At 35.4% G+C, this 14,683-nt stretch overlaps 2 protein-coding genes across 2 annotated transcripts; one reads left to right on the top strand and one right to left on the bottom strand.

Annotated features, from left to right (window-relative positions):
• Positions 1–1,003: 1,003 nt before the first annotated feature.
• LOC129794474 (protein yellow-like) lies at positions 1,004–2,181 on the bottom strand. Its single transcript, XM_055835226.1, has 3 exons — positions 1,606–2,181; positions 1,101–1,319; positions 1,004–1,021 (listed from the first exon to the last, which is right to left on the bottom strand). The coding sequence occupies exons 1-3, from the start codon at positions 2,179–2,181 to the stop codon at positions 1,004–1,006; spliced, it is 813 nt and encodes a 270-aa protein (XP_055691201.1).
• Positions 2,182–3,737: 1,556 nt separating this feature from the next.
• Positions 3,738–6,987, top strand: LOC129795870 (beta-1,3-glucan-binding protein-like). Its single transcript, XM_055837387.1, has 4 exons — positions 3,738–4,035; positions 4,656–5,223; positions 6,084–6,447; positions 6,515–6,987. The coding sequence occupies exons 1-4, from the start codon at positions 3,900–3,902 to the stop codon at positions 6,929–6,931; spliced, it is 1,485 nt and encodes a 494-aa protein (XP_055693362.1). The 5' UTR covers positions 3,738–3,899; the 3' UTR covers positions 6,932–6,987.
• The last annotated feature ends 7,696 nt before the right edge of the window (positions 6,988–14,683 follow it).

Raw genomic sequence — 14,683 nt, 5'->3', positions numbered from 1 at the left:
GAAAGTGCTGCTAGGTATATTTGGTTTACCATCTTGGAGGTTTCAGGGGCGAATAAATACTAAAATATACGTCTTTAGAATTCTTAATGGTTTTTGGACGAATATTTCTAATAGGTAAGTTACATAGCTTTTAATCTTTCAAGAAGAAAACAAAAAATTATGAGAGTATGTAGTATAAAAACTTCTAACAAGCTACTCTAAAAGTCTTAAAGTATGAGGTGAAAAACAACGGTGTTGTTTTTCTTTTCTTATATGTTACAAAACTCAGTCTTATGTAGTTCAAGTTCATGATATAAATTAAAAGTTAAGCAATTTGAAGTAAAAATCAAATAAAAGATATGTATAGTAGCATTGGACCTACATAACAACCTAAATATAAAATCAAAACGTTTTTTTTTTAAATTCAGTTTCTTTTTTTTTTCTTGAAAAATCCCTTTTTAATTTTTCATTTGTTTTTGTGAAATTCTCAATCTAAAAATAATTTCTTTTAACGTTTAAGAAAAACCAGATTCTTTAAATTCTTCTTTAACCTAAGGTCCCAAGTCCCGTAGGTCAGTCATGACCATCGTGTGCGATTATTTTACATATTTATTCATCTTTTTTAATCATTTAGCTCGAATTTGTATTTTTAACTGATTTATTTTATTCCATTATTGTTTAAAATCGATAAAACTTCAAATGACTTTCAAATGGTATAAACAGACGTTTAAAGGTCCAAATTGGGCTACGTTTCCCCAAGTTTTCATCAGTTAAAAACCGTATTCATTTTTTATTCGTTAATTATTCATTTATTAAATATATAAGTAGGTATAAGGATATTAAACCACTCATAATAATTTTTTGTTCTTTATTCAGACTTCCTTAAATATTTTTTATTAATTTACATACTTATTCAAACTTATTGATTAAACTATTTAGTAATTTAGTAGTTCTTTTGAGAAATTTTAATTCCAAACTACATTACCGACATTACCCCGTTTTCTAGGATCACATACGGAATCTTTTACGGCTGCTTTGGTGTCTGCACGAAGGATGCGAATATTTACTTGGGTGTAGTTCAAATTGTAATATAAAAATCGAGGAAAGTTATTCGCAAGTACCCAAACACCTTGATCTGTTTCCTTGTCAACTTTGAGGTCAATCGGAAAAGGCATGAACATATGGCTTTGATCCACATGATGAATATTATTTGGTAAAAGAGGCTTGTTTGTGTCCCAACATCCTACTGCATCCTGATCAATTAGTGTGTAGAATAGAACACCATCCCGATCAATTGCTGAAATTGAGGATTGACTGTTGGGTCCTCTATATCCAACTAACTGTTGAATTTCAAAAATTTAAAATGAAAATTAATAGTTTTTCTTTTAAGAAAATTTATCAAAAAGTTAGAAACTGTGTTAATACCTTAAATTGTCTGTTGACATCAATGCCTTCTGTCCAGATTGTTTCATTTTGTAGTATAGAAATGGGAACGGAGAACTCCTGAAGTTTAAGTAGGAAGAAGAATTAAAATTTTTTTTTAAATATTTGCAAGAATAATACCTCAAAGCTAGACATTGGATGAAAGTAAAGAAGACGTTCTCCTTGTGCATCCTCCAGACCTACTGCAACCGTAAAGATACCATCAGTCCACTGGAAGTATATTTCATTATTGAAATTATGCTCGCAGGCGTGAGGATCTGGCATCATAAAATGATGAGTTACACGCCAGCTTTGTCTCTTTCTCAGGCTAAACACCAACAATCCATTGCGCCATGCATCGGCCACATAAGCATGAGCATCATCACATTTCCCATTGTGAACGTCAACAAATATGCTCGTAAGAAGATTATCCTCCTTCACTTGAACATCCGGTATGCGATAGGTGAGAATATGTTGATCTGTTTCTAGGTCAAATATAAGAATTTTTGGAGGGCAAACATGATTAAAATTAGTCGTTGTGTTCACTAAACCAGCATCAAGAGCCCACAAACGGCCACATGGATCAATGTGAATCCTAAAAACAGACATTATTTTCCTGCAATCGGGATTTGTGGGTGTTGTATGAGACTCCCAGTTGGGGTAAGGGCGCAATAATGGACTCATATCTCTCGATGGAAGATCAATCGATGTCAAGCTAGCTGGATTTCCAACAGTCCAGCGTGGAATTGAAATGAATAAACGATTCTTCCATGCATCCATTCCCAGAGGTATGACATTTTCTTGAATAAAATCTCTGAAAGTCATGAGATTTAGTGAGATACTCCATGAAATTACATAGTTCTTTACATCAACCAGAAAGTTCTTCCCCAATTTCTACAAAAATAGCAAACAACTTTTGAATTCAAATCGCTATAAAATTTGAATGAGTGAGACAGTAAACTGCCACTAATTGCTATAAAATTTATCATCAGCGCAGTACCATAAATTTTCGTAAACATTTTATATACTTTTTGGAGGCCAACCTTTGCGAAAAATGAAGGCTATTTTGTCAATTTTATAGCAATTTCAGGCAGATATTTATTATAGACTTCCATTTGCTATAAAACTTATAAAACAGCGCCCTCAGTCTTCCGTAAACGTTTACGATGCAATTGAAAGGTCACACTCCAACAGCCACAAAAAAATACTTAACAGAATCCACCACCAAAGGCGTTTACATAAGATCACGGCACTGTTCATTTATAATTTTATAGCAATTAGTGGCCGCCATTTAGCCAGGACGCATTCTGCTATAATTCTTTTTTTTTTAATATTCTGACAAATCGATTTTACGTACCCGGAATTTATAGCATCTATTCTTTCTTGGGCACTTGGGTATTCAAAATCCAATATTTTCCACTCATAAACAATTTCAAAAGCACTTGTTGGAGATATAAATTCGCGTCCATAATAACTTATTCTTGGCTCAGGTATTTGAGTAGTATTCGTAGTGCTCAAGTTATCGTTGAATCCCAAATCATTTTGACGGTTATCAACGTTATTTGAAAAAATGGATTTTCTATTGCCAAACGATGAAGATCCCTGCACAAGCACTGCAGCTCCGCAAAGAAGAGCCAAATTTATAATTTTCTTCATTTTAATAATTTTTGAAAAATGTTTTCTCGCGATTAAAAATATTGTTCAACGGGTTTCTGTCAGTGTGAAGAAACTGACTCTGGAAACAAATGTTGTGCAGAGTTATATATGCCAGAGTAGACAAGGCTACATTAAAGTGTTTTGTCGGTCTAATTATGAAATATTCCTCTATTTTATTCGATAGCATAAGTAAAAAATTTAACGAGATCGAAATATTGAAAAAAAAAATAAGAAAGTATGCGCTACATCGTTAAAATAAAATGTTTAATGAATAAAATAAAATAATTAATCACATATTTTTTAAGACCAAGCTTTTTTTTATTTTCTACTTAAAGTATTCAAGATTTATGTTGGGTAAAATATATTTAAAATATTTCTATATTTCTTTTAGTTCTCAGCACAATTCATTAACCTTTTGAGGATTATTAATTTCAACGAATTATTTCGAAATAATTTCAAAACTTTTTTTCAGGTCGTTCGTTACCTATACCATATTAACAAAATTAATTCAGAGTTCTGTTATAAAGAAAAGAACTTTTCCGTTTATTTGCCCGTTAAAAAGTTCCCAAAGCTCTCAAGACTCTTTTCATGATTTAGCGGAAAAAAGCTCAAGCAGCAGATTGTATTCCCCCGCTCACCTTTTGAACTCTCAAGCACAGCTCAATCGTGCTGTACGAAACGACTTGGTATGAAACTTCTCAGTCAGAGAGAGCTTCGTAAAGTGCCTCGAAGCAACACAACGATCAGTGCAAAGTTGGAGCTCGTGGAATGTAGAATCGTGACTCAAGAGACTGAGAGACATTTAGTTAACGTGGTGAGATCATTTGGATATTAAAGGAAAAATGTTGCCGATGCTCAATCGGTTGCTTACTGTCTACGTCATCATTGCTTTGTGCTTCAACATCGCGGCATCCTACAGGATTCAAGCACCCACATTTGTCGTTACAGAACCCACAGGATTAAAAGTTTCCATTCCAGGTAATGCAAATTGAGTGACAATTAGGAGCTTTTTGCATGTGTGTTGAGGGGAAACTGTTAAGATGGACACGACATAGTCGTCATTGAGAGTTTTGTATTAAAAAAAAAGATTATGTGTGGATTCCCAAGAAAACCCGTTTTTTTTCTTTAAGATTGTAGCATTATATACATATATTTTTGTATTAATTCGCGATGTGTTTGTGAGAAGCAAAACAGTACAAAAAAATCGAAAAAGTTATCGGAGGGGTCAAAAGATGTGAGAAATCACAATTCTTTGATCATTTTCCTTACTTCTGCATCTTTCTCAAATGGTTCAAGTTTATGTTGCGGAGGTTGCGCAGAAGAAGAGGGAAAAACATCAAAAATTGCAACAGGTTTCACACGATCGCAATTACGCGATCAATGATCTTCAGCAAAAAAAGAAGAACATAAAGGGGATTCTCGTGGGGGATTTTTTGATATTTATAGAATGAAGACTGATGGAAAAAATATATATAGTAATGGTAGATCCCAAAACGATCATATATACATACAATATATGTAATACGAAGATCGTTTGCAAAAGCTTCTTATTTGTATGCGAATTTAATTTTAAAATAATTCTTTTCTCATAAATCCAGATGAAAATGGGATCGCTCTCTTTGCTTTTCACGGGAAAATAAATGAGCAAATGGAACAGAATGAACTGGGTACCCTCTACGATGACATCTTGTCCGCAAGGGATGGTCGATGGATCTATGAGAATAACACAGTAGCACTGAAGAAGGGTGACAAAATCTACTATTGGATCTACGTACAGCACGAACGTCTCGCCTACCGATTGGAGGATCAAGTCTTCGAAGTGACTGAATACAATAAGCCCACAGTGATCACCATTCCCACACCGGAAGTGACTGATACAGCACCCCAGTGTGAACTATCGCGCACCACCATCAATGGGGGACAGCACATTTGCAAGAATACCCTACTGTTTGAGGATAATTTCGACGCATTGAAGCTGGATGTGTGGAATAGGGAAGTTAAATTCCCCAAAGATACGGAAGATGCGGAGTTCTGTTCGTATCAGGATAGACCTGAGAACTCCTACGTTCGTGATGGGGTGCTGTACATTGTGCCAACGTTGCAAACCAACGTGCCAGGCTTCAATGAGTCAGCAATTCGAATTGGAAAAATTGATTTTGGCCATAAGTAAGTACAGGAAGTTCTGCTATATGTATCCGGAAAGAATACAATATCCTACAGTTTAAAAAAATTATAAGAAGAAGAAGAAGAAGTAACGTCTTAATCGTTTAAACACATGTGCTACCAAGTATCTTAATTACTTCACTCTCTCGCCATAGAAATTTCATCGAAATCGATATAGGAATTTTCTAAAAGCTCGAGGGCTTTTTGGAAAGTTCTCTTTTTATTTAAGCATATTTTCATTTTATTTTCTATATTTTTAAGTTCTAAGATTCTTTAACATTTTTGTGAAATTTGCTATTCACCACCAAAATAATTTATTTTCCCCGCATTGTTCATAATTACCATAGATTTTAACCATTGTGCTTTTTCTTTTGAGAATACCCGCTAAATTCAAATTATTCATTAACTGTCTGTGACAATTTATTATCTCAAAGAGAAAGAGATAAAAATTTGGAATTTCCCATTGAAAAAAATGTTTATAATCACAACATTTCTTGGGGATTTTGTCCCAAGAAAAAATGATAAACAAACAGAATGAAACACAGCTAAAATTAAATAGCGGAAAATCATCAATAAATATTACAAAAACATTAAATGAATTTGAGCTGATTATGAGTAAAACCGTGGAAATAAGAAGCTTTATTTAAAGAGAAATAGTTTCAGGAAAAATTTAAGAACACTGTTTGATTTAAAATTATAGCCCTCCCCTCTCTTAACATCACGAGAGCCCATCTGCTACTTAGTCTCAACTACCTTAACCTTCAGAAGCCAAGAGAGGTCGTTGAACTTATTTTGTTTTTTTTTATAATCCTTTTTCTTCAACAAATAATTAATAATTTATTTATTTTCTTGTATTTCTTTAGGTGCACCCCTTCAACAATTGTTAACAACGACATTGAGTGCGTGAGACAGGGTGGTGGTCGCCAAATCATTCCTCCTGTTGTTTCAGCCCAGCTCACGTCGAAGAATCATTTCAGATTCAGGTACGGAAAGATCGTTGTCCGGGCGAAATTGCCCAAGGGCGATTGGCTCTTCCCGGAAATCTGGCTCAAGAGCTCGCAGAACGTCTATGGCGATGAGAATTTCGTGAATGGACTCATGCGGGTGGCCTTTATACGATCCAATGAATACCTAACATCGGCGGATGGACGTGAAATTGATGGGCTCTACTTGCGCGGGATGCTTGTCCTCGATCGTGGGGAAACGAATCGAGAGAGATGGATGAAGGTAAATTAATAAAAGAAAATTCTTTAAAAATGTTTTTTTTTTATTAAAATCAAAACTTTTCTTTTAGACTGAAGTTGGTCAGCGGCATTGGGGTTCAGACTTCCACGAGTACACGCTCACGTGGACTGATGAGATGATCTCGATGGCGGTTGATGGGAGACCGTATGCTCACTTCCGTGAAAAGTTCTGTGATACAAATTCAACCAAGTCCTGCGGTGTTGCACATGCGAATGTCTGGGAGAATGGACAACCCCCGATGGCTCCGTTTGATCAGGAGGTCTACGTTGTCTTGGGAGTTGGGGTAGCTGGTCTGAGTGACTTCCCCGAGGGCTGCTTAACGACCAATCGGCATGTTAAGCCGTGGCGCAATACTGATCCACGTGCTGAGTGGTTCTTCTATCGCGACAAGGACAACTGGTACCCAACATGGAAGGGAGAGGATTCAGGACTTCAAGTGGACTGGGTACGCGTGTATTCTCTCTGAAATTTGTGCCATTTTTTTATAGATTTTTTCATATCAATAAATTCCCTGAATTTTAATTCTTTTTTGGTTTTATTTCAATTTATTTTATTTATTGTTATTTTTCAACTATTTTAATGTTAGGAATTTAAATTTAAAATTTTTATGGGCTAAGCCTAAGTACCTTGAGCGGAATTTAAAGTTTTTATCAGCTGAAAGAAGTATTTTTTTTAAGTCAGGCTTCCTTAAACCAGAATTTAGTTTTTTTAACTCCAGATTTGAGATTAAGTGACAAGCCTAAGTTTTTTAAGACAGCCATACGTCACATTAAAGACTTTTAAGTCATGTTTTAGTTCTTTAATTCGAATTTAAGTTTTGTTAACTAGCCTAGCTTATGTTTTCTTAAGCTAGGCTTTAGTTTTTCAATTTAGGCTTAAGTTTATTAAAGACAGTTTTAAGTTTTTCAGCTAAGATTGAGTTTTCGTAGAATAGGCATTTATTTTTTAGGATCTATTAAAATATTTCAAACTAACAATTTTTTTAAAGCTTGTTTTAAGCTTTGTGACCTAGGTTTAAGTTCATTAAAATCCCATTTGAACTGAACAATAAGCTTTTTTTCTTAAACCAAACTTTTATTATTTATAGCTCACATTAAAATTTTGTAATCTGCCTAATTTTTAAGTCAAGTTTCAGAGTTTGGTTGAAGTTTTTTAAGACGGGTTTATTATTTTAAAGTTTAGTTTTGAAAAAATTAAGCCGGATTTAGCGAATTTCACCCAAATAGGCTAAATTCTGAAGTCAAGATAACAAAAATTTTTTTTTTGATTTTTACATTTAAAATGGAACTTGAAGATTTTTTTTTACTTCATTCACGATATTCAAAAGCTCCACCACGTGCAACGAAACGTTAAAAAGAGAGATAATAAAAATTCCATTCAAAAATCCCAACATACCTTTCAGAGCGCCATCTTTCGTACAATAGCTGCTGATTTCTGGTTTCATTTCCCCGCCATTTCTCTCAATTTCCGTTCCGTAGGGGAGACCGGGGCTAATTGTGACAGTTTGGAATTTTCAAATGGCAATTTCTCCCAAGTTATTAATTGCAAGCACCTGAAAAAATTATGATAATAAGTCCTGTCTACCCTCAATAGTTGACTGTAGTTTGGAGATTATCCGATGAATAGTTTAGGAATAAAAAATAAACAAATTTTGAGGCCTCCAAAAATACGTTTTGGGTGTTGAGAAAAATTCCGGCACTTTTATTTTAGCGATTTTCCAATCTCAATTGCTTCCCTATTGCTTTTCTCACACGCTGCTCCATTGAGCTTATGAAATTACCCCAAATATCGTGAATTTGTGGTCCAGAACAGTTGCACAAGGCATGAAAGTGATGACCCGCCGTGTGCTGGATGCTTCTTCCTCATTTTTTCCCGTCCAAATGGGCGGACAATTTTTTCGTTCATTGCCGTTGATATGCTGAAGGAGAAAACAGCGCCTGAGGGTCTGGCGTGAGCTCAAAATGCACATACAAAATCAATGAGTTGTACACGAAAAAAAAAGTCGCGAGAATTGTGCAACGAGCATGAAGATGAGATTAGTGCAGGAGACGTTATACATGAGATTTTGCAGACGCGAGGAGGTATGAAATGCCTAAATGACAGTGTAATGGGATTTGTGAACAAAAAGCTCATTACGTCCAATTCATTTGCAAGAAAATCTCCATTGGCGTGTGTTAAGAAGTGTTTCTAATTCATTTTGCTTTCTTTTCTCATTAAATTCCAATGGAGATTTTCGGTGAAGGCATGACATTTGCATCTGTCAATTTTTTTGACAGATGTGGAATTTTTGACAACTCCCTGTCAAAAATTATCCGTCAACCCTTTTCAGACGTTAGATTTTTGGTTGCGGGAGAAGGAAATAATTTTTTACGCATTGATACGAATTTCTTTCTCCTCCTAATTAGCCACGCTCTCGCTCTCAAAGGTACCTCCATGTACATAATACTTAATTCCAGCTGGTAAAGGCAGTCTTGGCATTCCTCCGGATCACTAGCGGTGGCTTTTGGTTATTTACCTCCAAACACTCCTGCTTCCGCGCGCACCTCTTGAACATGGAGAATGCAATTTGCGGGCGCACAGCTGCAAAATGTGTGGTACCTCTCGCGTTCACTGCACGCAATCCCAAAGACTGGTTATTACACATTCTCCGGGGATTGATTGCTCAAGACAATCCTCACTATGTTGCGTTGGAGCTAAATCTCTGCTCCCATTTACCTTTCTTGCGCGCCAATCTGCACGCTGACCCCACAAACTCTTTTTCTTCGCTTCTCTTCCCCCCATCTTTGGGATTCTTGTTCTGTGAGCTTTTCTTGCTCTTGTTTATTTAAGAAGCTTTTAAATGGGGTTTTCCCATGGGTAGAGGTACCTGTCTTTGTACATAGAGGAAGTATTTAAAATATTTAATTGTATTAAAGACACAGCTCAGAATAAATTATCTTTGTTGAAAATCATTCAATTTAATCGATCAATTTGTTGAACGGACTTTTTCTTGCAGAAAAATTTAAACGATTAAAAAAATTCTTTCAGGTCACAAATTAAAAATAAATAAATGTTCTCAAAACTTCTATTAATTGTGCTTTGAAGATTTAATGCTTTAGCAGAAAAGGATTAGCAATGTGTCTAAATCTCCGCATATTTAATAAGAAAACTTTAAAAGAATGATCTCCAATGTTGCAATACGACATAATATAAATTTCTTAAAATTTATAAGAAAGGAGTTTATTCATTTTGATGCTTTTATAGCACACTGACTACATAAATTACATAGACAGTTGAAAAACATTAAAGAAAAGCCAAAAAAAAGATTTTTACATTTTTTACGTTAGAAAATTGTAAAATTTTGCAAAAAATGCAAAAATCGCGTTCTATTGTAACTCCAAAATGCATAAAGCATATGCGTCAACGGTTGATCAATGATTTTTTTTCTGTTTTAAGAGTGACTGTGTAGATCTCAAAATAGCGATTCAAAAAAGAGGAAGATTCAACGGTTAAGGATCATGAGGATCATTGATTGAAACATCGAAGCATATGTTATATGCGCTTACATTGGAGGCGTGGTTTGTTCTTTAATTTAAAAAAATCTTTTCAAGCTGATTTCGCTAAAAAAATTAAATCTGTTTATTTTTTCTTTAATGTTTTTTTTTAAACCATTGAAGATTTTCCTCAGAGATTTCAAATCAGGCAACGGTAGGAGCTATAAAAATGAATAAACTCCTTACAAAGTGCAATTGATCGCTGGTTGCTGCTTGTTGGCCAAATTGATGGAATGCCACGAATGTCCGCAGCAGCATGAGAGCAATTCGGGTGATTTGCAACTGAAGGAGAGTGTCTTTTGTGGGATTGTTTTCAGATGGAATTCAGCGGCTCTGTGAGTTACAACGGGGGGCGCCACATAACGGTGTACCCCATGTGTATTTATGTTTGAAGGTGCAAAAGGTACCTACACAGCACATAAGGAAGCCAGCAAAGAAAGAGAGAGAGACCTGGGATGTCACCTGGGGAGAATCGCGAGCCAAAGTCGACCCTCCATTGAGGAGGAAGTGACCACCAGAAGCCCATGGCGGGCATGCGGGACGCTGGAGCACCCGTTAGACCGCGCGATTTAATAGCAATAAATTTATTGTTACAGCTAAACACTGTGCGCTCCGGTGAGTTCTTGACTCGGCTTCTTATACACCTCTCCTGGGCACGTCTCATTGGCAAACAATGAACCGTGCGCATGGAAAGGAGGCTCAAAAATTTGTCTTCCAACTGTTTGTTTTATAGGAGAGAAAGAACATTTTCTCCGCTAAAGCTTTTGCCCAATTCTTGTTTGTGGTGGCGCGCGGTTGTTCTTATTTGGCGCGAGAACTCGTGCAACATTTTCTTATGCTGCCTCCACTTTTATTATGCTTACTAAGCCACGCCGTTATCGCGCTTACTTATATCGCTACGAGAGAGGGAGAAAGATTGTTCAGAAACTCCAGCAATGTGCAGTTCTTATTCTTTATACGATGCAAGAAAGAAAACATGGAAGATCACTTGACTATGAGCAAGCAATGATTATAAACGGTGCTAATGATATACTATAGAAAATTTATTGCATAAACAAGGTACAAAATGCATTCAAACATTCAAATGATTCAAATCAAAGGAAAGGAAGGAACGTCCGTATCTCCAAAACCGTGAGAAGTATGGGGATGTTGACCTAAATCGGAAAATTTGCATTCGACTATTGCAATTTATTCTACTGAAGAGTTGAATTTGTTGCTATTTTGTTAATAAATAAAAGAAAAAAAAGAGAAAATATTTTTTAGCGGATTTAGTTTTATTATAAATAGCAAGAATAAGCAAAATTTTTATATGTAGCTCGCTTGAATGTATCTTAACTAAAGCCATTCATACTTACAAAGAATTTTCATTATAGCTATCTTTTCTCTGAAACTTTCGGGAAAGCATGATTTGAGAATTGTTTAGAAAAGTCTAGGAAATTCTTGACATTTCACCTAAAAAGTTCTAAAACTCTTCTTTTAACTAAAGCTAATCGACTTTGTGAACATAAATAAATTTTTTTCCGAACTTTGCGTATTTTGGACTTAAAGTTAGCAAGAAAAATTGGCCAAATCTGAGTTAATTCTTGCTAGAATATCCTTGCAAAATGATTCACAGTCTTATTATTAGTTTCTTTTTCCTAGAAATCCCTTAATTCTATAATTTTGTTAAAGAAAATACCAAGAAAACTTTAAAGCTTTCAAGAAGTAAATTTAAGGAAAGAAAATTTAAGATTTTTTTACAAAATCAAATTTCTTATTTTGAATTCAAAACCATTAGTATTCAATAACGAATAAAATAATAAAAACAATTTTGTAGATAAAGGGCGAAATTCACTACTCAGTCGAGCTTAAAAATTTAAGTCAGTCTTAAGGTTTTAAGTCAGTTTTTTTTAATCTGACTTAAAATTTTTAAGTCGGTCTTAAAATTTGTAAGTCGATATTAACATTTTTAAGTCAGATATAATACTTAATACTTATATTTTATAAGTCTGATGTACGGCAGTTAGTTCTTAGTTGATTCTTAGTTCTCGGCTTTCTAATTTAGTTTTTCATCCTACAAATCAATTAATTCTACAATTTTCTCAAAGAAAATACCAAGAAAACTTTTAAGCTTTCAAGAAGTAAATTAGGAAAATAAAAGAATTTCTTACAAAATCTTTTTTTTTTTTTAATTCAAAACCATTGGTATTCAATAACGAATAACATAAGAAAAACAATTTTGTAGATAAAATGAAAGGAAATCTCAAGAATTTGAGCACCTGGAGCACACCTCTTGGAATGAAAGTTATTCCAAGAATTTTCTAATCAACTTTGGCCAGTTGGATGCTAAGCAATTTCTGCGATGGCCGATTGTTTTTGTGGTTCAGTTGGTGCGACGGGAAAAGGTTGTATTTGTGTGGCGATTGTTTGCAAATATGCTAAAGAAACTTATCCGATTGAATCTTTCCACCTTGTGGATTTTTTTCACTTTCGATTCCGGAATTGCGGGAAAGTGCTCCGCATTTGGCTCTTTCACTGGCATCACTCGAAAATTTATAATAACGCTGTGCGGCATCGTCCGAAACACATGGCGAGAGACAAAAGGTCGATCTCAATCAATTTCCACCATCTCACGTGCGCGCGAGGAGCCTACATTTTTGATCCATTGGCAGAGAAGCTGTTGCGCAGAGATCTGCTGGGAGTATGTGCTGCAATTACCAACTCTCCTAGCACCACAAAGTACAGAACCAATTTGATCTGGAATGGTTGCGGAGTTTTTGGGCGCTTGGGGCGGTGTTCGATCGGCCAAGTTCATGTGCTGCCCAGAAAATTTCCTTCCTCTCCCAGCACACGGAACGTCTTTCACTTTGGTGTCGTTGACTCTTGTGTACAATTATCATGTACGTACAAGATGCCTTCGGTCTTGTTTCTTTTGGCATACACACATATTCTTTGCTTCCCTTCCCCTTGGCCGCTCTTGCGTCCTTTGCCACCCAAATGGTAAAAGGCGCGCGATGCTTGAAGAATAGAAGAGGCACACGTTCAAGAACGCAATTATTCAATCCAATAGAGTCGCCTTTTGTGGAATTTGTGGTCAAGGTGCGGGAAAGAGGCGAAGAAGCCACGGCAAAAAAGCATCACGAAGTAAAATATATATGTATGCGCATATATATTGTACATAGCACATCAAAAGGGCGAGAGGTATTTTGCATAAAACGCGCGCCTGGATAGAAGTAAAATTCTATTGAGGAAGTGCCACGAAAAATATTTGAGAGCTTTGCGCGCATTATTTATGGCATTTTGCTGTCTAAATGAAAGGCAATTGATGAGAATGTAGGAAAAGTCTCGATAGGATGGATAGGATTGATGATTTTATTGTAGTCTGTTGTCACTCGTGTCCACAACAGCCTATCTGCGCGACATATTTTAGTGATGAAGAGCAAGAAGAATTCCACAAGTGATTAAGCTTTGGAATTTGTGATACCTCTCTGTGTGAATTTTTGCCTGACTCACCCACACTCATAATGGGGCTTATCACTGTGGTATTAATTAAAATCAATTGCAACCAGAAGCTTCTGATTGAGGGGTTAGTAAATATATAGCAATGATTTAAACAAACAAATTTTCCTGATAAGAATCTCTTGGAAAATTTGGAAATTTTCTTCTAAATTCTTTTCAGTATTTTTTTCCGGGAGATTTAATCGTCATTAGAAGTCACAGCGAATTTTTTTCCCAAAGTAATTTGCGACATGTGACTCATTGCTCAATTGTCTGAAGAAAAATCACCACAAATCTATGTCACAAGACTCAATTGAGGAAGATTGAAAGGTATCGCAACAAAGCACGTATTTTATCATTGAAAACAGTGCTTCCCATTCATTTCTTTGCGACGAAATCGATGGTCAAGCTGAATGACAAATTAAATGATTAACTCTTTCGGCGAAATGTGCTCCTTTGATGGACACTGTGTTGATATTCTTCGCGATTTTTTTTTGAGTCAAAAGAATGCAAAGAATGTTGATGAGGAGGAAAATGAGACTCATGTGATTTCCCAAAAATTTTTTTTTCTCTTTAAATTTCAAATTTGATGACCTTTACGTACAAAACAAACAGAAAAAAAATCATTCCCATCTTCATTTGAATAAATATCGCAAAATAGTATAATTTAATCACTGTGGGGGTGCATAGCGCAGTAAAATAATGGCGCCAAATTAGCCTGGTTGTGTCTTGTGAGCTGAATGTGTTAAATTCAATAAAGAAGCTTCACAAGAAGGTCTCGAATTTTATTGGTTTATATACGACAAATTAATAGAAAGGAGACCCCCTTTTTGGCCAAACCATTAGATGAAAATTATGCTCTATGCTTGCACAATCTCCTACAGAAAAAAAATCCGCTTTGTGTTCAATTGCACAATTCCCCAGTCCGAATTAAATTGCGATATAAAACACAAAAAAATGTTTTTTTTTTACAAATCTTCCTCGGAAAGTGGACAATGGACATCGGGGAGTGATTAAATATTTATTGAGATCATTAACGTGAAACTCGCGTAGTTTTTTTGTGCCTAAAGGTTCATAAACATTGACATAGTGTGGCAAAATTCACGCATTTCGGTCGCAATTCTCATTTTTTTGCGGCAGCTACACGGCGGTCTTTTATTCTCTTGCTATCTTATCGCCAATATAACTTCTAAAATCAATCATAAAAG

This window comes from Lutzomyia longipalpis, chromosome 4, assembly GCF_024334085.1.
Source record: "Lutzomyia longipalpis isolate SR_M1_2022 chromosome 4, ASM2433408v1".
Taxonomy (NCBI): Eukaryota; Metazoa; Arthropoda; class Insecta; order Diptera; family Psychodidae; genus Lutzomyia; species Lutzomyia longipalpis.
The sequence above is the reverse complement of the archived record's forward strand: the minus strand, read 5'-3'. Positions and strand labels throughout refer to the sequence as shown.